Source organism: Tympanuchus pallidicinctus, unplaced genomic scaffold (genome assembly GCF_026119805.1).
Source record: "Tympanuchus pallidicinctus isolate F22 unplaced genomic scaffold, pur_lepc_1.0 scaffold7, whole genome shotgun sequence".
NCBI lineage: Eukaryota > Metazoa > Chordata > Aves > Galliformes > Phasianidae > Tympanuchus > Tympanuchus pallidicinctus.
Genome location: NW_026294791.1, coordinates 15,730,315 through 15,758,266, shown reverse-complemented (window position 1 = coordinate 15,758,266; position 27,952 = coordinate 15,730,315). Strand labels below are relative to the sequence as shown.

At 40.1% G+C, this 27,952-nt stretch overlaps 1 protein-coding gene and 1 long non-coding RNA gene across 5 annotated transcripts; one reads left to right on the top strand and one right to left on the bottom strand.

Moving 5' to 3' along the window:
- LOC128072597 (uncharacterized) lies at positions 1-13,797 on the bottom strand. Its single transcript, XR_008202371.1, has 3 exons — positions 13,521-13,797; positions 1,189-1,594; positions 1-1,060 (listed from the first exon to the last, which is right to left on the bottom strand). It is a non-coding gene; the product is annotated as an uncharacterized LOC128072597 (long non-coding RNA).
- On the top strand, positions 13,201-26,238 carry DIPK1A (divergent protein kinase domain 1A). Of its 4 annotated transcripts, none has more exons than XM_052666549.1 (6): positions 13,201-13,331; positions 13,474-13,512; positions 22,365-22,499; positions 22,787-22,894; positions 24,041-24,217; positions 24,898-26,238. In XM_052666549.1, the coding sequence occupies exons 3-6, from the start codon at positions 22,380-22,382 to the stop codon at positions 25,708-25,710; spliced, it is 1,218 nt and encodes a 405-aa protein (XP_052522509.1). In that variant the 5' UTR covers positions 13,201-13,331; positions 13,474-13,512; positions 22,365-22,379; the 3' UTR covers positions 25,711-26,238. The 4 variants fall into 4 exon arrangements, with proteins under 4 accessions (XP_052522509.1, XP_052522508.1, XP_052522511.1 ...); XM_052666548.1 differs by having other exon boundaries at positions 13,471-13,512; XM_052666551.1 differs by having other exon boundaries at positions 13,261-13,331; positions 13,474-13,586.
- Positions 26,239-27,952: the final 1,714 nt, after the last annotated feature.

Sequence of the window (27,952 nt, the reverse complement as noted above, 5' to 3'; positions counted from 1 at the left end):
ATAAATATCAAGTAAACAAAAGAAAACGCACAGAAAGGCATAAGCAGCTGTACAGTATTATTTTCCATTACCTAACTGTATCACACAGCATAACACCGACATGATACCCTTGAACAAGACAGTACTGTAAAGTTTACCCTTCTACAGACGGTTGTCATGACCACAATTCAATAAGGAGGGAAAATTAGATCCCGGGCCACTTACTCTGCATTGTTAAAGCATGGGAACAGTGAGAAAGCTCACCTGGGTTCTTCCAATCTTAAATCAAGATAAATATGGCACGTCTGTTCTTACATAAGCTTTATAATTAGTCAGACAGTTCACCTATGTGAGTTGGTTATGGCTTCACTCAGAAAAGAATCTTCATTTTACAATCCTAAAGAATAGGCAAGTGATTTTTTTTTAAATTTTTTTAAGATAAAAGTACTTTATATTGTCTTACAATCAAGTAGCAATTGTTACCATAAAACTACAGCAATTATTCAATCTTTACACGAAAGATACAAAAATAGCGCTGAAAATATTTAAAAATAGACATCTGTAAATATTTTTCTAGATGGACAACAATGTGAATAATTGTTTTCATCTTCATAATAACAGCAATACCAAGGAAAATAAATTGATGTTACTGGATCTGGTATATAGGCTGTTCTGAAAGTAATGCCTCCTGTTTGTTTCTATGGAAACCATAACAGATGCAGAGCGCACAGTAACACTATTTGAGCAAATTCTCAGCTACAGAATGCTATTTCTCAGCATAGTCACCACCACTAGATACGCATCTTTGCAAGCAAACAAGAGCCTGCATGCCATGCTTGTACAAATCTGCACCAGAGGTAGCCCACTGTCACCATTGCTGAAATGCACCACCCACCGCCTCAATGTGCTCATATCCACTGTTAGGTTTCCATAAACATTCAGCAAATTCAGTTAATGTCAATGGGTGCCATGCTTTCTGCGTGGAGGAATTCAGTGACAAACCTTTGCTTCATACACATCCCATGTCACATGCCATTCTGCCAGGCTGCCCCTCTGCTGCCATCTGTCACACAGCAACAAACTGTAATGGAATACTGATGAGAAGCTGTGTATAATCAATGAATATTAAGATGTTATAATTATGAAATAAACAAGAGAGTTTGACAGAGCAGACTATGATAACAAAAAGAGAATAAGTAGAAGGCTTACCCTTATCCTAGGCTCACTCACAAAACTCCAGCAGAGCCAATCTCCAGGACAGATCCTTCCCCACTGGTAGCCAGCTCTTAAACAGGTCTAGGAGGGGTGCAGCCAGGCTCCACCCCTTGCGACAGCACAGGTGAATTGCCTTCAGCTGTGCTCCTCTGGCTGACTCATGGCTCGCCTCCGGTGATCAATCAGAGGTTCAGGCCGTGACTCAGCAGTTTCCATACAAGCTTCAAGCTCTACTGCTGTACCACCAACATCCATGTCTGATATTGTCTGCCAACACAGTAAAATAGGAAGCATTACTTTCAGAGCAGCTGTTGCAGATGAATTGGTCTTCACACATAAATGTTTTTTTCTAGTTCAAGCATTTTACCATTTCCATCTTTGCAGGAAGGAACAGGAATTCCTGAAAAAAATCCGTTTACTCCCTCACCTTCTCATTCTTGCTTGACAAATCTTAAACTGAATATATTTATTTAAATATATATTCACTATCACACTCATCGTTTAGCTAACTTAGACCACTGAGTCTCATAAAAGCAACCTATTTTCTTCCTAAGTAATTCTTTATTTATTACTTTTTTTATTATTATTATTTATTTTTTTTTTTTAGCAATCTACTGCCTGCATCTTTTGAAGATAGAATACCCATAGAGTCCGGTCCTATTTTAGATTGTAAGTCTGTAAAGCACTTATACATCATACACAGGGAACAGCAATTGCTCTGTGGGATAGTATATATTTGTATAGCTTGTATCACAATCTTTATTAGCCTTTGAACTAAGCCCATTTAATCTTGAACTGGAACTCATTTACTTTCTGCAAACTAACATTTAGCAACATAAATCTGTTCTGAAAGTCTTTCCCTAACACAATCAGATACAGTACTGAGGACTCAAAAAACACAAACTGGGACACACCTATAGATGTTAGCTCTTCATGTAATAAAGAACACCTCAGATGCCTTATAAAAATAAAATAAAACAAGTGACATCTTAAAAGACCTGAATTCTTAATTTGCTTAAAGTTTTATTTCAGATGCATAATCTTTCTGAAATTACTTGTAAACATTACATCAAGACTCTGTATGCTTGCTTGGTCTTTGGTAAGTTGCTACGTAGTTCACGATTCAAAGCACCTAGACATTGTTAAATGTTCCCATAATTGTAATATAAGAACCTAACTGTTCCTAATTTGCAGTTCATAGCCTACCACTACTGAAACCTCGCTGTTGGACGTGGCTGAACAAGTCCCTCAGTATATATACACACAGTAGAAGACACAAAGCTTTCAGTAGGTAGAGATATTTCAGAGCTGAAGTAGGGGGGTTGACATATAACATTCCTGTGTTATTTACAGCATATTTGAGCATGCCAGCTGAAGAGAGGCTTTCATTGTGAGGTGCATGTGAGTATGCCTCTGACATCAACCTTGGATAAACTATAACTCCTTATCCTGAAGACAGTGAGTGAAAGGAAAAAAAAGTACCTGTATGTGTGCATCTGCACTGAGGATGCTTAAGGGCAAGTCACTGTGTTCTTATTGGTAATAGTGCCTTTTCTGTATTGAAGACTTATGAGCATATGTAGCATTGTCTTAACTTCTGAAAAAAGCTGTGAGAACTGTGTCTTCCTACTGTACTAGCTGGTGGGAATTCTGTGGAGAGATGCAAGAGTAGTCCCAAGTAATCTTTCTTCCTGAGGCCAGTGCATAAAAATGAGCTTATTACTCAGAGCTGGAATTTAAGAGAGGTTTAATTCTCTCTGCAGTGTCGCTTTGTTGCTGTAGTCATATAATCAGCTTCTTTCAGAAAACCAACAGCTGCCAAGACTAGAAATTCTGGTAAATTGCCTGGATCTGAAAGAGGTTCCGGTTCCCAAAGTCTCTGAGAATTCAGTCATACAACGGTGTGATGCATTCCATTCCTCTGCTTGCTCTCTAAGCACAGCTCTGGAAGCAGCTACTGAAGCTTTAGTGACTTGAGTAAAAAAAAAATCCATAGTCAGCATTTCAGAGTGTAAGCCTAAGCAAAACCCTTAATATTCTCTTCAGCTATGTTCTGCATAGTTGCAAAACTAATTAGTCTCAAATATTTTATTTCACAGTGATTATAATATAACTTCGAGAACTGCGGCATCAGACAGTTTAATGGCAGGGTTTTGTTTGCTTCTGCATATACTGTAAGAACGTCTGCTAGAGCAGAATTCCCAGTTGTTGCGTGGTTAAATTTTGTAGCAGTACAGCCAGACCTACCTCTCAACTCTAAACTGAATTAGAAAAAAAAAGTTTAACATCCCCTCAGGACAAAGTTACATGGCAGAATATTGCTGCTACGCATGCAATGAAAAATCTGTTCTGGACATCAGTCTGGCCGGAGGGAGAATTAGTACAGCATTCCTTCTGCACTCCCACCACCTGGAATGCAGTATGGGCCTTCTCACAATCTTTCAGCAGACCTGCCAAGCCCCACTCAGATGGAAAGTCCCTCACTTTTTTTTTTTAATAGCAGCTCTGTGTCTGATGAAGACAAAATGCTTTTGAACGTCGCAGAATGACAGAATCCTTGTAACACTCCGAGCTGCTCGCACTCCTGTAAACTCAGCTGCAGGCGCTGAAGATAGAGCAGTAACCCTTTCTGTTGCTGCTGCCAGTGCAAGAGGGCTGAGTGGGACAGAAGCTGGTGTTCCCAGGCTAACACATTGGTCCAGTCATGAATTCCATACATCATTTCTCCACTGCTTATAGAATAGCGGCACTGTTATATTTGTTAACTTTGATATGTTTAAGTAAAATGTGCACCCTAAGTATCACTGTTTTGGCTAGTGTAAACGTAATGCATTTTCTTGCTTATACTTCAGTCTTTCCTCGTTCATGCCATGCTATCTCAGCCTGAAAGCCCTGATTATGTTCAAATCAGTACTGCTTATTTCTATTCAGCTAGAAAGACCAGAATCAAATATAAGGTCAAAATTAATTCTCATTACATCTGACACGCCTTTTTTATTTTTCAACAACCTTCACACAGGCATTGGTATCCCTATTTATATAGTCCTGGCTCCATCTGGGGCTGCCAAGACAGGACATTTTTGTTTGTTTATTTGTTCCTCCCCCCCCCCCTTAATATTGCTGTAATTTTAGTGCTAGGTGATCTTGAGATGAGTTAAAAAAATTAGCTGAAGATTAGTATAAGATCAAAGCAACAGCATGTTTGTGTACAAGGGGCTACAAAAACGTACCATAAACCAGATAGCGCCTAGCAGGGCTCCTCTGGTGCTACAGAAAATCTTCATAGGCAGTATAAATCAGCCCCCCAACCCTGGTGATTTTCCTGCCTATTATACACTAAGCTTACTCCCTGGGGGAAGTGCTGGGCCAAAGGAGGAGTCTGGCTTTTCTTTGCAGTGGGAGCTGAGGATACAGTTTCATGTCCCAGCCAAACGCATCCCACAGCTGCTGCCATCTAAGGTTGCACTCTCTCCTGCTGAGGAGGAGCTGCCTTGTCAGCTCTGCTGCCAGTGCCACGCACTTGCAGCCACACCACTGGCTGGATCAGATAAGTGCTCCAGATAAGAAATACTACTTTTATGCACTTCCGTATCTAGAACACCTACGTATGCATAAAAATGTACTTGTTTTCAGCCATATCATCTTGCAGTAATTTTGTTGCTTTAAAATGGATTGAGGGGTGCTACCTTTATTATGAAGCTGTCAATATGTAGAGGTGAGAGGACATAACCAAGGCAACACAAAAGGTTACAAAAATATTAATTTTAGAAAATGGAAATGAAAAGAGGAAAGGCTTATTTCTTCTTCTGTTCCAGTTACAGAGTGGAGCATTCAACAAGAACAAGCCAAGAAAGAAATACAAATTGACTTCCAGCTTTCTTCTGTGGATTGCCATCCCTCCTTCAGGTAACTAAATGTATGTTCCATGGTCACAGGCAGCTTTTGAGGTGAGAACTGCAATATTTCTCACTATGGGACAGGCAGCCTGCTTCCTGAGTCAGGAAAGCAGAAGTTTGCCAAGCAGGACTGCCAAGTAAATAAGACGACCCTGGGAATTCATTAACACCAAGAACGCTCAGCGTTGAATTGAAGACCATGGACCTTCCCAATGCAGGCAGGACTGGTGCTTGCAGCAGGGTGCTGATGGCTCTCTGTTGCAACAAATCCAAGTCCAACCTCCTGCCCATGAGGACAGCAAAGAGATTATCCAGGCCCAGCATAAAAAGATGCAAGGACAACTTTAGGATGAGAAGAGTCATATTCAAAAGGCCTGCCTGCAAACAAATACCCCTTAAAAGCTGATGCAAATTAATTGTATGAAGACAATGCACAAAGGTAAAGCACAGTAAGTATGGGTGAGGATTATCTAATTCAGAATTCATTTTGTGAGAGTTTAATTTTTGTTCATGTTACAACAGACTACTGAAAGTTTGCCTCTCCCAGAACCTTCACCAAATTATCTCAAATTTCTCAGTTAAGAACAATTCTAGAGTCATACTTGCCAAGAACAGTAGGAAATTCAGGCAAGAATTGGTAAGAAATTGTATTCACATGTTAGGTGACTACTGATAGCAGAACTGATTCTTTCTCTCTTCTGGTGAGTTCAGCAAACAAGCTGACAGTCAGGTAGCAATGGCCTGAAAGGACTTCTTAATTTACTGCAGATTCTGTGATTTAAGATGCCTGTGACAATGCTATGATACTAGTCCTGATTTAATGCTGTATCAGATTACTAATATGATTTAAGTACCAGCTGATAGCCTGTGGTAAAAAGGGCATCCTTACTTGCTAGACCTGTAAACTTAGGTCAGAATCTGCATTTTTTAGTATAAATTAGACAAGCAATGATCATGTAATTTTCTTCTGTTTAGAATCCACCTTAAATCATACATAGTGGCTGGAAGAAGATATGAAGGAAAAAAAGGAGACTCCATTTTTTTTTTAAATTAAAAATTAAAATGATTAGTTACTATTAATTACTGACATTTAGGAAACAAGAAGTGTGGTTGGAGATCAACTTTGTCCATAAGAATTACTAAAAGCCTATAACTTAAGTTATCTAAATGAGTTCAGTTTTGAACAAAATTGTGCAGAAAGGCTTTTACAAAGACAACTGTAGGATAGGAACAGGACTGTAGAATAGGAACAAGAAGATGAAATAAAACACGGGTGAAATGTAGTCAGCAAAATATCAACACACAGTAAGTCTGTGTATATAGGGACACTCACAAAATAAGTTAGAAACTGCAAACCTCACATAAGGTTAACCCAAGCTATACAAAATAGTTACTGACAAAATAGAAAGTAAGCAATTCTAGTCCTCTGAAATGCTTTCAGAGCAACTATGCTGTCATGGAGAATAACTGCATTGACCCAACCACCAACCAACCTTATCAGAAATGTAACGCATCACAAAGACCCTTTATCTCATAAAAAGTAATTCATCTTACCTTGCTCACTACAGCCTTTCTTTTGATGACTTTTTTTTGTTTTTTTTTTCTCTGTTTTGCAGGTATACTCTTAAGCCCTATTTGTTTTTATAGGTTGGTGCAACAGAAGTGCTAAGCCACAGCCTGAAGCAGTGGTTGAGCACCTGGTGGGAGGACAGGGCCAAGCCAGGGAAGCTCAGCTGCATGCAATGCCCCTAAGTGACAGGAAGGGGTGGAGTCAGGATCCACTCCTTCCCAGACCTCATTTAAGGGCTGGCAATGGAGGTGAGTGTATTTTGTTGGAGATCCACATGTACTTGAGGTGTTCTGTAGGTAAGCAGCTTCTTTCTTTTGTTTTAGAGGGTATGGCTGTTGTACTTGAGTAAGCCCTCCTTTGCTGTAGCTTAGGACTTTGCTTTGTTGTTATTGCTTTTTATTACATTACAGTTGCAGATGTAGATTTGTGAATCAAATTTTATTTTGCATAGCTACTCTGATGCAGAAAATCCAGGAAAAGGCTTGATTGCTAGTGAAGTCAAGAGGAAATGCTTTATCTACTGTGACTACTACTTGAGTGTGAGGGTATTAGCATTTTAATGCTCTGTTTGGAGAGAAGGTTCTGAGTGTGAGTATGAAGTGAGCTCAAGACAAGCACAACAGCAGCACTGTTCACTATGACAGCAATCAGTATGTTCAGTATGGTCATAAAGGTTATATTTCAATAGTTTTTTTCTGAGTTACAAAAAGCATTCAATAACTAAAGTAATTTATTCTTTGTACAGACAAAAAAGTAAATTTATTTCCCCCAGATTTAAATCTATGTGAGAAGCAAAAAGTCACATGAAATGAAACTTGCATAGCACGTAAGCCTTGGGGAAAATAACTTCTGATGTGAACTTAAAAGCTTCTGGAAACCTGTGCTCCAGAACTGGTCAGTGTGAGCTGCTGTGTTGTATGGAGCTAGGCTTATGCCTTGCAAAAATAGGGCATAAGCCTCTTCTGACAAGATACTTCTACAGCATGCTAATCAATGTGCTGTAGTTAATCTATGGCCACTTCTTATTGCTCCAGTTTAATGAAAAAATAATTCCATATACCATATTAGCATAAGCTTGGTCATATATTTATAACTTCAAAACATTACTCCTCCAAATTGCTTTCTACCATATGACTGGGAAAAAAGTACTTGTAGAAATGCCTGGTAGTTGGTGTTGTCATTCATTTAGATTTCTATACAGCTGCAGCAAAAATATCTGTTGTTCAGAATGAGAAATATCATACTCAATATCACTTAAACTACTGAATTTATTTTGCTTCCATGTGATTAATGTAGGAAAACATGTGACTGCAATTCCTTATTTTGCTTAACACAGTGTTTCTGCTTTAAACAAATTTAAGAATAAATAGTTTTTGCTTTATAAGTGATGGCGTTTATAGTTGAAATTGCTCCTAACTGCAATAGGAATTTAAATATTTCAGTAGATACTTTATGCCTACTGAGACTTTCTATCAAAAATTTAGCAGTATTCATAGAAAGTAGGCTATGGAAATTAATTAATATACAATCAATAGACTGCCTACTCCAGGGATCACGAAAGGCATGTGCTTTGTGTCTGCCTGGCTGTTCTGGTAACTTAAAGGGGATTTAAAACTTTTATCTACTTAAAAAAAAAAAAAAGAAATCCAACAATAGAAATTCAATGTAAATACTTAGTACTTAGTTAACTGCTCAGAACTTAAAGAAGGCAATACTACTTATAATGATAAGCTTTTAAAGAAAGTTCTAATGAAAATGACATTATTTACCAACTCTGAGTAAATATAGGGTTAAAAAAAATCTAGACCTAACAAATTAATAATCTTTACAATTAGAGGATTCTTAAAAAGGAAACATCAGTTTCCTAAGTATTTCTGCTATTCATTAGTGCTTTTACAGAGTGCTTTCAAAATCGTCTAACAATCAGTACTGAGCTGCTTCATTTCACGTATGAAGATTCTGAATGGAGCAAAACTAGTAAGAGAGGTGCTATATTTTAAGTAACTCTGCCTGTAACATGAAGGCTGTTAAGTAATTCTAGTACCTTGTATTAATTCCCACATATGGTATAAGGTCTAAGTTCTCAGTTTTTTTAAAGACTAAAAACTGAAGTAGAGTGACATATATTAGTTAAGGCTTGAAGGAATCATTTGTTCAGTTCAAATTCCAACATAACACAATGATTCATTCATTCTGCCTGACAAATCACTGAGCTGGGATATATATTTTAGGGAGACATTCTTCTAAGGGTAGACTTTGAAGGGCTTTTCTTGTCATGTGTTAAGCAGTTCCTGGTTCTGCTCCTGTATGGGAACAGTTGAGTCATGGCCTGAACCACTGATTCATTACCTGAGGCAAGCACTGAGTCAGCTGTGGGAGCACAGGTGTGAAGGCAATTTACCTGTGTGACTGGAAGTGGTGGAGCCTGGCTGCACCTCTCCTAGACCCCCACTTAAGGGCTGACTGCCACTGGGGAAGGAGCTCTTTCTGGAGATTGCTCCCTTTGGAGTTTCTCTGTGAGTCTAGGATGTCTGAGCATTTTCATTTAGTTTTTTTCATTTAGTTTTGATTATCTCTTTCCTTCTAGTTACATGACCTGTAAAATAACAACCTAACTGTGCCACTCTACTAATTATGTATTTGTTGATTGTACAGCTCCTTAATCCAAATGCCAAACTACTCTGCCTTTATGAATATCAGTCCTTTGAGCTGCATGCAGAATCAAACTGGAGGGGAAGATGACTTTTTTTTTCCCCTTTTTCTGGGTTATTTTTAGTTTGGGCTCAAACAGTTCACCATTCAGCTACGCAACCAGTTATGTGACAGAACAGAGAGAAGCACATGGAAGGAGGTATAAGCTGTAGAGGACAAGGAAAGGGTTTCACAAAGCAGCTCCGTTATCTGTAGTTGCTTTTCTGCCTATTTTTCTTCTCCATACTGTAATTGGCAGAAGGGAAGGCAGAGCTGTGGATCTGAGGATCGCAGTCTAGTATGTTGGTGTGAACTAACTTTCACAGGCAATTAAAAGCAAATATGCTAGACTGTGAACTAAGCAGTTCTGTTGTGGAAATGTCCTCGGGCAGAGGGGATGGCAGGACAGCTGGGTATAGCAATGTATTAAACACTGCAGCTGTTTTTCTCTTGCATTTGAGAGCTCTTCAGTATACTGTGTTAAACTTACCACTAAATAACTTGTTCCAATACAACTTCCTATGGAGTTATGGATATTATCTTTCTGAACTTAATTTTTGCTGTTATCTCCTTCCTGTTATTTATGTTCTTAAGTGTCTAATTTCAGTACTAGAACTTAGTATTTAGACCACAAGTAGGATTTTTGTAAGAGTGTGTGTGGACTAAATTTCACATGTTGTCTAGTTTGCTGAGCTATACTATAGAGAGGAAAATGGAAGCACTGGTTCAGGGTAGGAAGTTTGGAAAATGGCAGCATGGAATTAAAAGTCTGAATGTTTTCTTATTGTTATGGGAAATTCCACGAATAACAATTTGTGGAATTGAAGACTAACATTCAGATTTTTAAATCGGAAGGTAAGCAGAACAAATAAAGTATTTTACTTTAAGTAGTTAGAAGTTCCCAGTAGATTATAGCTCTATTTCACTGTTAATTCAAATAAATGGACAACTAATCAATATTTTCCAACATCAAACAGATTATTTTTGCCAAAAAATCATAAAATGATTTCTCAAATAGAATAAGATTAATGCTAGCAAGTGTACTGACCACACTTTCAAGTGACCTACGCTTAATCCCCATTAATCTTAAGAAAAAATGTTGGATATCATAATGACAGCAATTAATAGAGGAAGCATACATGAGATTGTGTATGAAAGAAAATTCATTTTATTGCTTGATTGAATCTGAACTGTGTTGTTTTTGTGGACTTTCAAACAATGAGAAAAATGCTAACTGTTGTTTCAGTATTTGCTTATGAATAAGCATTAACAAGGTAGTGCTTTCTTTCAAATCTTCTGAATGGAGTATCTCGGGAGTTCCCTCAGTCCTCTAATCCATAAAGGAATCAAATTTATAAAGATTTTTATTTTCAGTCTGTAACCTATTTACTGTAAACATGTTATTAAAACTTATTTACTGTAAACATTTTAAGTTTTCTAGTACATTTTGAACTTTAAATGGCATAACAGAAAAGCTAGTAGACGCTGTCTCCCAAAGCAAGGACTGGGGGGTTCAAACTTAATCAGCATCTCTGAATGTTTAATAATAGTAGGATCTATTGAAGAATGAAGAGCTAGTAATGAGTCACATGTGCTTATCACTTATCTGTAATAAAGCAGTATTTCTCATACAGATGTTTAAGATAAAAGCTTCAGTGGTTAGAAACAACCGCTTCAATTTCAGCATAAATTCAAGGTACTGACGAAAGGAGTTGGACTGCCACTAACCTAACCCAGAGAGAAAATGAAGGACAATTAGTTCATAGTTCAAATTATTGTTCTAGTTCTTCACACAATAACAGAAATGGCTGTGCCAATCCAAGAATGAAAGTAGGCAGCAAGAGAAGTGCGTGCTGCTGCTGCAGCAGGCTAGATTTGTATGTATGGCTTTAGAAATGAAACTCACTGGCTAAAAGATGCTGCTTCCTCAAATAGTTTAATGATTTGTTTATAACAAGTTAAGCCACAAGGGAATTCTTAACAGGCTTTGTTTGCTTTCTGAGTGAGAGATGGCTCCACCTATTTATTCACTAGAAACACTAACATCAGTAAGGATTTGAGTGCAATAGGAAATAATATTGAAGGATAAAAGTTATCCCCAGATCTTCATTTTGTTCCACAAATACAAACCTGATGATGGAGTCAGAATAAAAACAAATTTCTGGCCAGATCTCTGAGCATGCATCTTGATAGCTAAACAGTGCAAAGAGTGAAACTTTGACATTTTTATAGACCTCATTTTAGGGAAAGTAGTTTTATTTAAAATCATTATCACATGTCTACTGTGTAAATACATTTATTAAACTAAAAAAAAAAAGGTAACTGGCAAATACCAACACATTCCATTCCTACTGGTGCTTAAGCTGTGATGAAGTGCAAGCTTGTAAAGCTGCTGTGAGGAAGAGAAGTGGTTATTAACATCAGAAGTCTTGTGATTACGTACATTAGCCAGAGGCTTCCTGCATTAATATGATGGTGAGAAGAATGTGTGAACCCTGAGGATTTCCCATGGAGTCTCCCATGCTAGAATCAAGTCTGGTTACATTGCAATAAATTAATGTTTAGCTTTTAAATATGTTAAAACTGCTACTTGAGCAAGTAATACCAGATACTGCTTCCTTCAAAAGAACTTGGACAAAATTCTGTATTATAATCAAAGATGCACATTATAATCAGTACCTTGAAGAATGTAGATTTTTCTCTAGTTTTCTATTATCATTATCAGTCCAAAATTCCTGGATGCTTCAATACACATAACAGCTCTTAGTTTTTTCCTGAGTCATACTTAGTATGCAGTGAGTATTAAGTTGTCACGGAATTGAAAGTGATGGTATGCAGTTATAAGGCCACATTTACCTTTAATGCTGAGTAATAAACAGTGCATGTGTATAGCCATCAGTGGATTTGTCTCTCCAATCTTTACATGGCTGGATAGGATGCAAATATTAACAGGTAGCAATAAATCAGCATAACTTCAACTGCTTTTGCATTTGAGATGTGGTATTGTCATATAAAAATGATGTGTAAACTACAGAATGGGAAGGCATGAGTGAATGGAAAAATGGTTCAGAAAATACATCAGTATGACTTATGCCCTACCTCTGTTGCATTGCTGCATCTACTCCCTGGTCTTTAGAATATCCCTTTGCATTTGCACATGCAGAATGTCACAGGCTTTGCATTTACCAAGGCTTAACTGAGTATTTGGTGTTTAAGGGATAAGCTGAAAAGGGCTGAAATTGCCTTACTTTTTATCATCTAGCAAAGCCTGGACACAAAGAGTACTTAAAGAATAACTAAACACTTCAGTGCTGGAATAAAGCAGCTGCTCTCACACATGACTAAGATCACATGCACTAAGTGAAAAATATATCCCCTAATGAACATATGCCAGGAACTGTTTTGATCCAGTCTTAACAGAAATGAAACATTTATGTCCATGCCTGCCATATGGGAGAAGCACATTTCATGATTACTCCCAGCCTCTCCTTCCAAGGACTGACACAGAGCACTAGATGAAGTAAAATCACTTCAGATTATTCAGCAAAACATTTAAATGTCTGCTCTGTAGCTTCCTGGTGTCACCTTTCTGTTGCATGCCCATAATCTTGCTAAGCTTGTGCAAACTACTGAACTGTAGAGGGAAGTGATGCAGAAAGCGCAGCCATCTGGGCCTGCTGAATAGGAAGAGAAGAAAACACTCACTGCAAGAGTGTTATTAAAGCCAGGATTGCTTTTGCAGGAGTGCCAAATCTTACTAATTAATTTTCTGATTTATTCTTCAGTGAGAGCCTGGCAGTGATTCTATTATTCAAAAAGCAGTCACGGTCTATTTCTGAATCTTAAAGAGAGAGTCTCTTTACATCTTGTGGATTTTCAGTACTTTGTGACCTCCTAGCATTTGGTTTCCAGATACACATCTTTCCTTAAGACTCATCCCTGCCAGAATCCCTGCTGCGGATTGCTGCCACAGGCATGCGGTGAGGCTGGAGGCTGGGCCAGCGTGCCATACTCTTCCCCAGCAGCCTGGCCCAGCCTGCCCTCCTGTTACAGTCAGAGGCTGTTGCTATGACAAACCTAATCATGGCTTTTTTTTTTTTTTTTTTTTTTTTCTTCCAGCAGCAAACCCGCTATTGTTGTTGCGAGTTCAAGGACAGGAAGGTACGCACCTGCCTCCAGAGCGGGCCCGGCGGGAGGGCGGAGCCGGGCTGAGAGGGAGCGCTGCCCCGCCGCCGGTACGGCCGGGGGTCCCTCCTTAACTTATGGGTACCAGTAGGCTCTCGGCTGGTTCTAGCGGCCAGCCGAGTAGCAGACAGGAGCCCGCTCGCGGTCAGTGGGACGTGTTATTCATTCGCGGGCTTTTGCGTAATTCTCCGCGGTCCGGCCGCAGGAGCTGCCCGCATTCCAGCGGACACGCGCGGGGAGCCGCGGGGCAGCGCGCGACACTCTCCTCCCGCCCACCTCTTGGCGCCCACCCGCCGCCCCATAGGCAGAGGGCGGGGATAGAAGCAGCCCCGCCCCTCCCGCTCTCGCCCCTCTGCCCCCGGACGGCCGCTTTCCTCCCCTCCCTGTGGTGCGGCCGGCGCTCGTTGCGTCCCCGACGCTGACAGCTGCCGGCTCGGCGTTGCGCGTCTTACGCGCTCCTCGTCCTCCCTTCGCCGCCAGCGCGCCCAGCCGAGCCGGCGACGCGGCTCCGTAGGCAGGCCGGGCGGGGAAGCGCTCCGCCTCCGCCCGCCGCCCGCCGCGGGGATGTGTGATTGCCATGGCGAGGCGGCTCTTCGCGGGGGCCTGGCTCAGGAAGCCCCACCACGCGCAGGTAGGCCGGGGGCGGGCGGCCCGGAGAAGCCGTTGGCGGCGGTTTCCCTCGCGGCGTCCCCTTACGGGCGGGCGCCTTCAGCGCGTCCCTCGGCCACCGGTTCTCCCTTACCCCCCCTGCCCGCCGCCGGGGCCCGGCCGCGCCGTGCCGTCGATCTGGGGTGGCGACGGCGCGGCCGGGGGGGGCGTGGAACAGGTGTCGGGCGGGAGCGGGGCGCCGCGCGCGGGCCTCCCGTGCAGCCGCCGAGCGCTGCCCGTAGGTGGGAGCTGTCAGCCGGCGCTCGGGCGCGGGGCCGCACGGCTGCGGAGGGTCGGGGAGCGCCCCCCTGTCCGCGCCCGCAGCGCGCTGAGTCCGCACCGCTCCTCTGCTGCCCGGCGGTGCCCGCTGGCGGCGTTCGCCTGCGTGTTATCGGCCTCGCTCCTGCCTCGATGTGCGCAGGTAGGCGCGGAAGGGTGCTCTGGCCGAAAGCGCCGTGGTTTGTGGTGCAGCAGGAAGTTCTGCTGCGAGACGTCGGCGAGGGCCTGGTGGTACGCTGAGGGGTGTTCTCTGGGTTTCCTTCTGTCTGTTGCACTGTGCTTTAACTCATTTGAGGTTCAGCTGAGTTGAGGGGGTAAATGCCATATTTACATATATGTGCTACTTACGTTTGTCACCTATTGCTATATTACTAAATGCTTTCTACTAATTGGCTTATTGAAAAAGTGTGGGCTTCATCCTTATGCATTGTAAAAACCCAAGTGCTTTAATTCCTTCTCATCTGGAGCTTTTCTGATGCCGTTCTCTTTTTGAAAGTGCCTGGAATGAGATGTCAAAGCTGAGGAGCAGTGTTTAGGTGCAGGTGTAAGCTCAGCCCCTGCAGCATTTCTGTTCACAAATGTAGATCATGTGTCACCTGATTTTTGACCAGGAAACGTTGTCCTTGATCTCCTTAACAAAGCAGACACTTTTTAGTTCCCATAGGAGGAAGTCTGTGGCACGCGTGAAGTGAAAATCAGCTCACCGTGCCTGTACCCGCTTTCAAACTAGGACTCTGCTAATTGTTGACCCTGCTATAAGTTCTACTTTGTTCATAATATGGTGATATTGGATAACTGTTTCTATTTATTCTTCTCAATATTTAAAGGCATTGTTAGCAAAATGTATGATTTCTGCCAAGATCATTTCTTAGTCAAGTCAGAAAGTTAAATATTTGTGTCAGTTGGAGATGTAGCAAAAGTATTTTTGTTGATGCTTTCTCACACTAAAAGCTGTATCGGAATATTTTACAGATTTGTTTGGAAGAGAGCTAATGTGAGCTTTATGAAAATGACCTTTCTTTTCTCTTACATAGTTGAATGTGTGCTGGTAGTTGATGTCCGCAGAATGGCAGCATGCTGTCAATGTATTGACTTTGTGACTGCGTGTTGCTGTTGGTACGTGACAAATGCATTCATGGTTGAGCTGTACTGATTACTCACGGACTGAGTTTTTGCCTGCAAAGAGGCCACTGCTCTCTAAGTAAATGCTAGACTTAACTCACTGAGATGTAGCTGTGGTGAGATGATTAAGACTTGTATGGTGTTGCTATGCAATATTTAATGTGGCAGACCAGGGAAGAGGGTTGTACAATGGAAAGCATTGCTGACTGACTTCCAAATTTTGTTGGCTGGTGTTCCGTACTTTTTGAAAATTGTGCTGTGGAATAAGTTGAGAACATCAAGTTCTGTGACGAAGAACTTTATACCTACTCTAGATTTTCTGCTCTGGTAGTGGGAGCAAGATGCTGTTGGTTGGTTTGCAACCAATGTTCCGTGCCAAGTGTTCTATTATTATTTATTGTTATTATTTGACACACACTTTAGCTTGCTTGCAGTATGCACTAATCCGTAGGTAATCGCTCAGCCTTTCTAGCTAAGGGCAATCAAACAGCCTCACCTCTTAAAGTGAGCAGGACAAACTCTGAGGACATCTTGGCTCAGCTCAAAGTTTAGTGATTGGGATCCACAAAAACAGTGCTGAAACTTCATTGCAAAACGGGCAGTGACTGTGAAACACAGAATTTTCCCACTGTTTAGTCTGCAAGACTTGTAATAGTAGAAAACCAAATAAAACCAGAGCAAAAAGCTCCAAACCTTGACAAACTTCTAAACACCTAAATAATGCCCCAAAATATCAGTATTATTTATTGGCTGTTACAGTTGGGAGACTAACGCTGTTCTGCAGTGGTGATTAACGTTTCTTGAGAAGACATGAATGTCCCAAATTCAGGAAACGTGGTTCCGAATTTCTTTCTGGTAACTGTAGTTAATAACTGTACTGTGAGGCTGAGGTCAAGCCAGTAGGATACACACATCAATAACGTTGTAAAGAACACCGCTATGTTTGGGAGCTTTCTGGCCACTAGAGATTCTGGACCTCCTTTACAGACTCTATCGGGATGTTGTGTAACTGCCTGTAATGTAGAAGACTTTGAAGGCCCAGGTTTCAAAGGCCCCCTTAATGTATCATCATCATTTCCTCCAAGCTTTTAATTCTCTTCTTGTTGTTTAACCTTTTAAGTGGAAACACCCTGTTTTCTTTCTTGATTGCTATCCTTTATTTCAAAAGATACATTCTATGATGTTTGCTCAGCTTGACTGCTTAGGATACAAGTAAGTGAAGATGACAGCGTAATCCAAAGTGTGCACTGTAAGCTCTTAGAAACCTGAAATGCTTGCTATAAACCATAAATCAACCTGAACTTAAAGAGATCTGTAACATGCATACAATTTTTTGGTTCTCTCCTATTGCTGGTGTGTTGAACAAACTGTGTGAGTAGTTTGGAGTTTTGGAGATGTTTACTTGACTATGGTTATATGAAATACTTGACTGCATGAAGTTTTCTGTAGTGCAAAATAAATGAACACTTCCATACTTACTAACTATAAAAATGTTTTAAGTAAGAAGTACTCTTATCAAAAAATTGGCAAATGGTTGCATTGCGTCTGGATCTGCTACTTTCCATATGCTTTGGAGTGCATCCAGGCTTGAATTCTGCCAGAAGAGGCTTTCCAGTTCTGTTCCAGGGAATGAATGTCTAATTCTTATTCAATGCACATGACTCAGTTAAATGCACAAGTGATGGATGAAGTTGATGCTGTAATAACCTTTTAAGTGTTACAAGTGCTTTCCTTTATCCTTGTGTTCCCTGACTTGTGTTTCATGTCTTGATGGAAGAGTGGAGCATAAAAGAGAAATTATATTTCCTGGTTTTGGACTTTCTGCCCTTTTTGATCATTTCAGAACTCTCAGTCCTTCTGACATCCTGAATATTAACAGTTTTCTGGAAGTTCGTTGTGATTCCAAATGAAGCTTGTCTATAAGCATTGCTCCCTAATTTCTATCTGGGACTTTGTGCTCAGAAATATGCTCAAAAAGCCGCACGACGTGTGCAGTAAGTGTGGTGCATTGAGGGTGTACTGGCACATACATGGCCTCACCAGGCTTACTGAGTCTGTGTCCTCGCTGCATTAATGCTGCACATCAGTTCTGGCACTTCCTAGATGAGCCTATGTTCTTAGATTTTAAGGAGAAAATGCAAAATTTTTAGAGAGAATTTGTGGGAAGAGACATAAGTAATTCCCTCTAAACTGAACAGAGTAGAACCTCGTGGTCCTCTGAGCAGCTGCGAGCTCTGAACAGGGAGTAGTGCTGGAGACCCATCAGTCAGAAGCTGTGTGCCTGCATTGGCACAGTGCTGAGCCTGAAATAAACACAGCTCCTCCAGCAGCTCCTCCAGAACCTCACGCCAAGTCTATGATGTAGTCAGATGGCGTTTGGGGAGGGTTTTCTGTCCCAAATGCATTCTCTCTGTCTTTCTGAGACGGAGGACAAATTTGGATAAACCCTTATACAGAGGATTATTTCCTGTGCTATGAATACAGTTGTTACTCAGCCGTGATCCTGAGGCTTGTGGACGGCTGCTAGCCTCAGATTATACAAAATGCTATGCTTGTAGTGCAGAGCTGCTTTAAATAGTGCTTGGGAGTAACGTTTAGTATTGTAAATGTGCATAGGAGGAAGTGGCAAGAAGCTTTGAGAAAGGGGGGCGGTTTGTTGTCCCAGTAAGATTTGGGAGTAGTTTTTTAGAAATGAAACAGCTTTGCTGAAAAAAATCAAATTTATTTCAAATAAATCTGTATTAGATTTTATCTGCAATACTGTGTGTTGGTGTCTGTATTTCTCCCATAAGGTATTAGAGCTATTAGAAGTAACTTCTCTTCTGGGCTGTGTCTCTAAATGAAATCAGTATCTTTTCTTTCAGATAGATGGAGGATAATCATTAGCATTTACTTGTTGTGATTCTTGGTTCATAGGAACTTGATTTTATTTGAGGAGAGAAGGAATAAAGAAAATTATCTCACTAGAATTTTTCTGTAATTCTATTAATAGAAGAAAAATTTGTAGAGAAGGGTCTTGTGACCCTTTAGGCTGTAGGAACAACACTGTTGAAATTTGTAGAAATGAGGAAGTGATGAAATCAGTTTTCCCTGTAGGTGTTCTGCAGAGTTTTATTAAGGACTGCGTAACTAAATAGTTCTGAAATATTTACTTCTAAAAACAAAAATCAATTTTGGAAAAGCAAATGCTGTTTTTCCTCCTCACACTTTGCCCCAAGCATCCCACTCACAGCTGTGGAGCAGTAATCCCTCATACATTTTTATTTAGAATCTGTAAATCACATCTGTGTCCTTGTGGTTGTTTGTTCATAATCATCTGCAACTCGTGTTTTTTCAGAAGTTTTACAAGCTGCTGTCTCACACAGATGTTGCTTGATTCACTGAAAACTGCGTCGTGTAATGGTTGGTATCCTTTCTTGTTTGTGGGTGCGATTTCATGTGACACAAGAAGTTCTTGTGTTACTTTGAATCTTTGGAAGTGTGCATACTGAAGTTTAAGATCCAAACTGGGGCTGCTTTGAGCTTGGAGGCCCAGGAAGACATGCTGGTGATTTGCAGTAAACACATCCAGAAATCCTGTGCTGATGCAACTTTAATCATGGGCTGTTCTTGTTCGTGATATTGGAGATTTAAATGTGGAATACTTCTCAAATTATAACCATTTCTGGCAAGTCGTACTTCTTAGGCAAACAAAACTAAAATTTGCTTTTAAGGGAAAGTATGTGGAAGTGCCATAATGTCTGGCATTCAGCAGAAGAAAAGAGGTGCCTTGCTATAGCTTCTGCCTTTATTCAGTTACTTTGCTTTGGGATAGTATCCATTTTATAGCAAAAGATGAGGTTTTTTTTCTTAAGAAAAGTGTTTAACATGATGGGAACAGGAAAATAAGCCCTGGGTATGTTAAACTTCCCCATTTGAAGGAATAAGATTTCAATCTGCTCCCCATCCTGTATGTGAAGTGGCAGTTGGTGAAGCTGTTTCATCTGGGCACTGCCACCAAGCAGAGGTTCTGAGATCAGCCATTTCGGTGAGGATGCTGATGTCGCGGCAGAGGAGGTTCTTCAGGCACTGAGATGAGCAGGGAGGCTCGCGCTTCTTAGAGAAAGGACAGAAGCAGCTCTGCACCAAGTGATGATCTCTGTCCTTTGGGAAAATTGCACTAAGACACAAATCTTCATCCTCAAAGTTTGTGTTAGAATAATGAGATAAAGATGGATTGCAAAACTAGACCAAACTGAGTTCTCTACAAAAGGATAAGCCACCCTTAGGGAGGATATTGGAGTTTGTGAAGATGTTTTGTTTTTAAATAATTTGCTGTGCCCATGGATTTCAGAAAGAAATGGTGGGAGTGGTGATTTCCCCCCCTATATTCTCTGTGAAACTTGAATAACAACTTTAAAGAAATGGTTGGAATCCATTATAGAATACATTATGGGGTAGTCATGGACTTAGACTGCGTGAAATAGGTCTGTGGCTGCCCCAAGAAAGCTAGGAAAATATAACATTAACATTTAACAGCATGTTTATAAGCATTGGCATTCATTACATGTGTTCCTATCAAATGTAATTTTAGCATTGCTGAGTTGTAAGTTGAATCAGTTGAATAGTCAATCCTAGCAAAAAATAAGTATGAAAAACTAATGAACATGGCTTCGCTGAATAGTTACCAGTCATTGAATATGACCTGATTTTATCAAAACATCACGCTTTAATTATAAAAAGCTTTTGTACCTCTCTTCAGGTACTGCTGTATCTCGCTGTCCTTGCAAAGGGGAAAATTGTTCTTTGTTTGGTGCTGTATTGGGTTACAGAACCATTAGGCCAAAGAAAAATAAGCAGGAGACTCACCTAGGCAATCTCAGGAGCTGCTCTGTATGCACTCATTAGTTTCATTACTATGCTTAAACCAGTATAAATAAAGTTTAGATTATGAATGCATAGGTTTTAGTGGGATATAAGGACAAATAAAAGAAAAAAAGTAAATTATTGCTTAAGTCTTTAAACTTGCACGAATATACTGTGGTAGTTTTTATTTGCAAGTGCTACAGCTACTATGTAGTGTCTGCCCTTCAACCAGGGAAAAGTATGAAGGTGGCAGAAAAAGCCCAACACATAGTGCTCTCTAGACAGTGTGAGAAAAATGTGATTGTGTATTCACAGCAGAGCCAGAAGAGGCAGCCATCCATACTGTGCCTTGAATGCTTTGGCTCTGCTGGTTCCATTCACCTCTTGCTTCAAACCTGTGTTTCAAGAGACCTCTGCTGGAGGATTGCCTCAGAGCTGGCGAGCTGGGCTTCCTGTGCAGATTTGCTGGGGAAAGATCGATCTTTGTTGTTGTTTTGGTTTATTTTGTGCATCAAAATAACATGCCTGACAGTAAAAAGTAAACTATGCGGAGAATCCATCTGCCCTGCTTACACCTTAATTTGTTCTGAGGTGAGAACAGGGAGTGAGACGCCCCTGAAGACTTTGCTATGCTGTCTCAGCGCTGTGAAAGAGGGATTCTGAGGGCAATGAGTAAATTCTGTAGATGGGCAGTAGCTCAGGACAAGGATTCTTCAATAGGCAAGTTGTGCTGGGAGGACTGAAGAAGCAGACGAGGTGCTGAGTAGTGTTGGGACCTGAGGCTAATATTGTAGAGTTGGATGGTGTAGAAATAGACAGCAAATGGCTGGAAGAAAGAACAGCAGATGATGTGTGGCTTGAGAGGATTGTCAGGGCAAGCAGCTTGAGATAGATGTTGAAGAGAAAAAAAATAGTAGGTGAAAATTACAGGTGAATAATATGGAAAACGGACTGGAGTACAAGAGAGATTGAGCTTCAGCTGAGCATGAATGCAGATATCATCGTTCTCTTATGTATGGAGAAAATTATTCCTGAACCCATTGGTAAAGTATCCATTCTTGTTATTGCTGGTTCACATCTCAGGTGACTCTTACTGCTTCTCATCAGTCTGTTCGAGTAGTGTGGTTTGCAAAGTTTGTGATTCTTAATGTTGAAAACTTGTAGATGTGGTATTGCGAGGCTAGCAAATTAGGTTAAAATCTTCCAGTTCTGTCCCTTCAGTAGTGTTCTTTCAGAGAGAGCGTGGTATTTCTTTTTGACTCTCCCCAACCCCTTGCCTCCAGTATTTTTTTTTTCTTGGCTGTTCTGTACTCATCAGCCCGTTTTCTCATAGGTTTTCTAAATTGTTTCTAAACGTGCTGTAAACCACACAGCATTATTGTTGGTCTCCTTTTGTACTTCATCCAGTTCAGGTCTTCATATCCATGTTGTGGATAACATACTTCAGAGGAAATTATGTGTTACTCCAAGGGTCTTCATGGCTCTGGTAAAAACAGCTTAAATTGTTCCTCTCTTACAACACTCCCTATAATGTACCTTCAAAGAAAAATTGGTTGAAGGAACTTTCTGGCCAAGATGAATCCCCAGGAAAAAAACGTAGCTAGGTGAATCTTTTTTTTAAGTAGGCAGTTCTAGGTTACAGTTAAGTGGGTGTGTGTGGAGGAACAGCAATGCACAGCCACTGTGCAGGAAAGGGGCGGGCAGGACTGCAGCTGCATGGGCTGGCATCGCCTCTGGATGTTGTGGAACTGCCTTTTAGCTGTTTACCTCTTTCCAAGTGGAAATGGTGCTGGTCTTGTCTTCCACCTAAATAAGTCAAACCGACCTCCCCTGGCATTCTACTTATTTTAATCACTGTGAAAGTCAAACTCATTTGCTTTTACTGCTCTTACCACTGCTAAATGAACAAAATATTTTTTCTTTGTGTCCTCTAGGTACGTTTCTCTTATATGCGGATGAAGTATCTCTTCATCTCTTGGTTAGTGGTGTTTATTGGCAGCTGGGTCATGTATGTCCAGTACTCTACCTACACAGAACTATGCAGAGGACATGACTGTAGGAAAATAATAGTAAGTATGTTTAGCACAGTTTGCTTCTTAAGTATTTGCCTTGACTAGTTCCACAGCTCTTTTGGTCAGTGCCATGCATAAATTCATCAGATGCTGCTATTCTGTAATGCTGAAATAAGATCATACCTTCAATTACAGATAACACCAGTTAACACAGTTTTAATACAGTTATTGAAATTTTCTTTGACCTTCCTCCACTTCTTTTTTTTATTTCAAGAGCGAGATGTTGGGAGAGAGGTGGATATTGCTTACTTGAATGATTTGTTGAATATTTTTGTTTGTTTCAGTGTGATAAATATAAGACTGGAGTTATTGATGGATCAGCATGTAGTAGTCTTTGTGGAAAAGAGACATTGTATTTTGGAAAATGTTTGTCAACAAAGCCCAGTAACCAGGTAAGGCTTTAATCATTCATCCTAACTTTATCAGTTCCTACTGAAATGTCCTGTATGCACGTGTTACACCAGCTTTTCTCTCTTGGCTTCGATGAGAAACAGACTTCTTGGCTGAGAGGCTAGAGGTTGTAATGTAGCATTTCCCTTCTGCAGGTTGTCTGTCCTTATAGACACTTAAATAGAGAAGCTCTGTCACAGTGGAAAGAAATGCTGTTCTGCTCATGGTACACTCTTTGGACTTCAACATGTGCTTTATGGATGGTAACTGCTGTGCTGCAATCTGAGAGTGTTTGAGGCTGGTGATAGCTACATTGGCCCACCTCCCAAGGATTTGGATGAGCTGGCTAAGGCAGCAGATGTGATTAGAAGAGTTGCAGGCTTTCTTTTGCTTGTAGGGCATTAAGCAGTAGTAACTTTTCTCATGAGGTGAATAATGCAGTTGTAGAAAGAGATGTGAGGATATCAAGACAGACTCAGGAGCAAGAACCAGCAGCCATGGCAATAGCCTCTGTGTAAGTTGCTGCAGCTACCTAACTGCAGTTTCACATCAAAGCCCAAGTATAGCACAGATATGTTATTGTTAGTCGCTCTTTTTCTCTGAATATGTTCCATGAATGTATTCAGATAGGTAAATATTTGACGATTGGTGTTATGTGGATCATTTTTGTCTAGCTGTAAACAAAGAAATATTCCACTGACTGGATCCTCGTGGACGTATATACTAAACTAGCAGTAAATCTATAACTGCCATCAAGACTTTTTAATTTCATAGTTACAGAATCCAGTTTCCAAGGAGATGATCAGATCCTTGCACATTTGGACAGAATACCTATACTTCTGTACAGCATACCATTTCTGCACTATCCTGCTTCTCAAACAAAGTCAGCAGCCTCTTAGCCCAAGCAAAGAGTATAGTAATGCCAGTATACTGTTTCTCAACCTGTCTTCATATTTTGATAGGGCAGCATTCCTAAGTCCCTGCATAATGTATGTGAAGCTGCCATTGTTGAATTTGCTGTCTGTAAGCAGGACTTGGTTTTCTGATCTGTGCTGCTGCTCAACCACAGGGAGTGGTAGAAGTTTGGATGATGCTTAGGTGAAGGACTTAGGCAATGATTTTATCTTTTCCCCTATTTTCTTGCATAGATGTATTTAGGAATTTGGGGAAATCTGCAAGGGGTTATAAAATGCCAGATGGAAGAAGCTGCTCAGCTTGATTTTGGTACTGATCCAGAACCAAGGAAAGAAATAATCCTATTTGATAAACCAACAAGAGGAACCACTGTAGAGAAATTCAAGGAAATGGTTTACGGTTTCTTTAAAGTAAGTATATGCCTAGCTATTCTATTCTGACTGAAAGGCTTTTAACAATTGTTTATGCATTACAGTGGCTTTGTCTCTAAGATTGGGTGTGCAACAGACTTTTAGATTGGAGAAATGAGGAATGTTTGTGTGACTTTTCTGCATGCATTGGTAATAGTTGAAATTACAATGCTTCTGATTCCAACAATGGCTTTTTTCTTTATGTTGTTACAATGGAAATAGCTGTACCAAATAGCAGAATAAAGTATTTCAGTACATTTAGTCTGAATTCGTGCCAAATAGCATGGTACTCTGTATGAAGTGTAGTGGATAGTGTTATTTCTCTACAACTGAGCCTTAATCAGCTGAAAACCAAATTCTGTCTATATAATACATACTTACTGTAAGAAAATACTTAATGAGCTGCTCTGTTTTTCATTAGACTGGCCTTTAGAAAAAGACTGCCTTTTGAATTCTAGTCCTTGCATGCTGAAATGCAAAGAGTGCTGTTACTTTCAGATCATACACTAGGTGCCTTGGAAAACAGAACAGAAAGGAAGTTCATCAGACATCTCTAAGCAATAAGAACTAGAACATGATATACTCTCTAATACTAAAACAACAAAAAGATGGAGAACTACAGGTGGATTGGCAGTAGTTAATGAAATCATATATAACCTTTTTTTGTTTGTTGTTTCTAGGCAAAGTTGGGTGAACAAGGAAATCTTTCAGAACTGGTTAACATCATTCTATCTTTTGCTGATGGAAACAAAGATGGTAGAGTTTCTTTGCCTGAGGCAAAGTCTGCATGGGCACTTCTGCAGCTTGATGAGTTTATGTTAATGGTGATGTTGCAGGATAAAGAGCATACTCCCAAGCTGATGGGTTTTTGTGGGGATCTCTATGTGATCGAAAGAGTTGAATATACCTCTCTCTATGGAATCAGCCTTCCATGGATCATAGAACTTCTAATTCCTTCTGGATTCAGGAGAAGCATGGACCAGTGGTTTACTCCATCGTGGCCAAGGAAGGCAAAAATAGCTATTGGACTTTTAGAATTTGTGGAAGATATTTTTCATGGACCTTATGGTAACTTTCTTATGTGTGATACAAGTGCCAAAAACTTGGGATATAATGATAAATATGATTTGAAAATGATGGACATGAGAAAAATTGTGCCAGAAATGAATTTAAAGGAAATGATTAAAGATCGCCCGTGTGAATCAGATATGGACTGTGTTTATGGTACAGACTGTAGGACTCTATGTGACCAAAGTACAATGCGGTGTACCACAGAGGTTATTCAGCCAAACTTGGCAAAAGTGTGTCAGCTACTCAAAGACTATCTGCTTCGTGGTGCACCTTCAGATATCCACGAAGAACTAGAAAAACAACTGTATTTGTGTATTGCCCTTAAAGTCTCAGCAAACCAGATGGAAATGGAACATTCTTTAATACTGAATAACTTAAAAACATTACTATGGAAGAAAATTTCCCACACAACTGATTCTTAGTTTCTCCACCAGCAGAAGATACTGTCTGCCACTCGGGGTGGCCTACCATGTTTGATAAAAATGATCTGCAGCATTTTGTAAAAACGTGTTCTCAGATTTCATGAATGGCTCTTCAACTCTTCCCTTCAGTCAGTTCCTTGTTACAGGGCTTCTGAAAGGATGAACTTACCACCAAGCGATCCGGCAGAAGCCAATAGCACTCATGGTGTTCCAGTGCACTGCTGGGAAACAAAAACAATCCTGCATGCTTGACTGTTCTGTGCACTTTGTTGGAGCTTGAACAGGATGCCATCACATCAAGTAATACAACGTCTTAAAATTCTGTGAAAATTGTTGCTCACTTGTGAAATACCTGCAAAAGATTTTTATGAGGAACCACCGCTATTGCAAATATGGTGGCTGAGTCCAAGTTGCTGTTATGAATAAAATGAACTGAGATTGAAGTTTACTAATACCTTGGCATGGCAGAATTTGCACATCAATAATTTTTAAACTGTGGAAAAAATTAAAATTTTATTCTGGAAATGATAGGTTGTAATATGAGATTTAAATTGAATTCTGTTTACACCTTGTTACCTCATACTTTCATCTTGAATGTTTTAGTTCAACACTTGAATAGTCCTGATACAGTACACCATGTTAGGAGCCAAGATTTTTAGAATGTTACTACTTAGAACATACTTGTATTTTACATTTTCAGAAACACATTGCTGCTAAATTATTTTTAGGTACTGACAGCAGAATCATCCTAAGTTTTAAAAACAACACCAAAAAACCCTCCACAGTAGGACGGTGGTTTATGACAAGTGAAAGAAGTAACAGTTGTGGATGAAGTCTTACTACTGCCCACAGAAATACAGCTATATGCTTGTACTGAAATCATCCTGAATTATTGCAGAAATTATGCAAGTCAGAACTAGATCATAACTGCCAGACAAGGTGGATTGCTCAGGACCCCAGAATATTGCTTAAATGGGGACCCTGTGACTAGTAACAGCTAGGGACAAGGTGGAATAACGGTACTTTGTAGTATGTTTGTGTTCTGCTGTTTGTTTTTTTCCAGTAATATCTGAGTTGAAACTCTCAAGTCTTAAACACTGATCCAGGCACTGTACAGGGCATGACCACTGCACCACCTTCAATCATCAACCCTACTGTTCTACAGATTTTCAGCTTGTAGAGAGAGATGCATAAGACACCTTAATGCCGTGCTCACTGCATACATTTAATTTATATGTTTTAGGTATGAAGCAGTTAAAAACCTTAGTGATTTTACTGGCAGCTGTCCTTATCCCTTCACATAGCTGACCCCTTTAATCAGTTACAGCATAGTAAAAATGAGCTTTGTTTCACTATTTTAAAAGTGGTTGAGTTGCTTGAAGGTTCTATACTAAATGCGTTCCTTGACTAACATCAGGGAATTTCTCCACACTGTATGTAATAATGTGTGGCTTGGGCTGTGTGCTATTTGTAATCAGCTTTTTAGTTGAAAAATTACTTACTGTTTACTATTATCTAATTTAGTTTTTATAACTAGCAATGCACTGTAATCTAAAGCAGGATATTCTTGGTGGAAACACGACTAATTGCTACAAGGTTTGGGGCAAAAAAAATTACTGAACCCAAAGTACCAGTGGGCATTTTGAACAGCTTCTTGGAAAAACTAGAAAACATGTAATAGTGCAGTTTACTGTACAGAACCTCTATTTTTATTGGTGTTGCACCAAGCTGGAGCTGTAACTGAAAAAATATATATGTATACTTTTGTTTCCAATTAATAAGAGGCTTCCTATTTTTTTTTCCAATAGGTAGACTTCCTGTCATCAGTATTGTAAAGCAAAGAGTTCATCAGTGTATCCTACTTGGTGAAAGCATGCAAGCAATTTCAGTATCTCAGTTTCACAGACAGCTGTAGAATAAGGCAAGCTATAACCTCCATAATTAAGCAAACATATTCAACTTCAGAGTAAGTTCTCTTGTCTAATCCCTAAGTAATAGAAAATATTTAATCTTAAGATAGTACCTGCTTCAATAGCAGCCAGAACCTTTAAGTACTTATTTCACTTTGTGGAGGAATGTTCAATATGTCAATGTGTACTGCTATCAGCTATACTCATTTTCAGTCTGGGAAGCACTACTATTCATGTTCCTAAAAGCTTAAGGCTATCTGCAGTGGAGGTTTGTTTTCCTTAAGATACATATACATCTCTCATAGCATTATGTACACTGAAATTGTACAGAA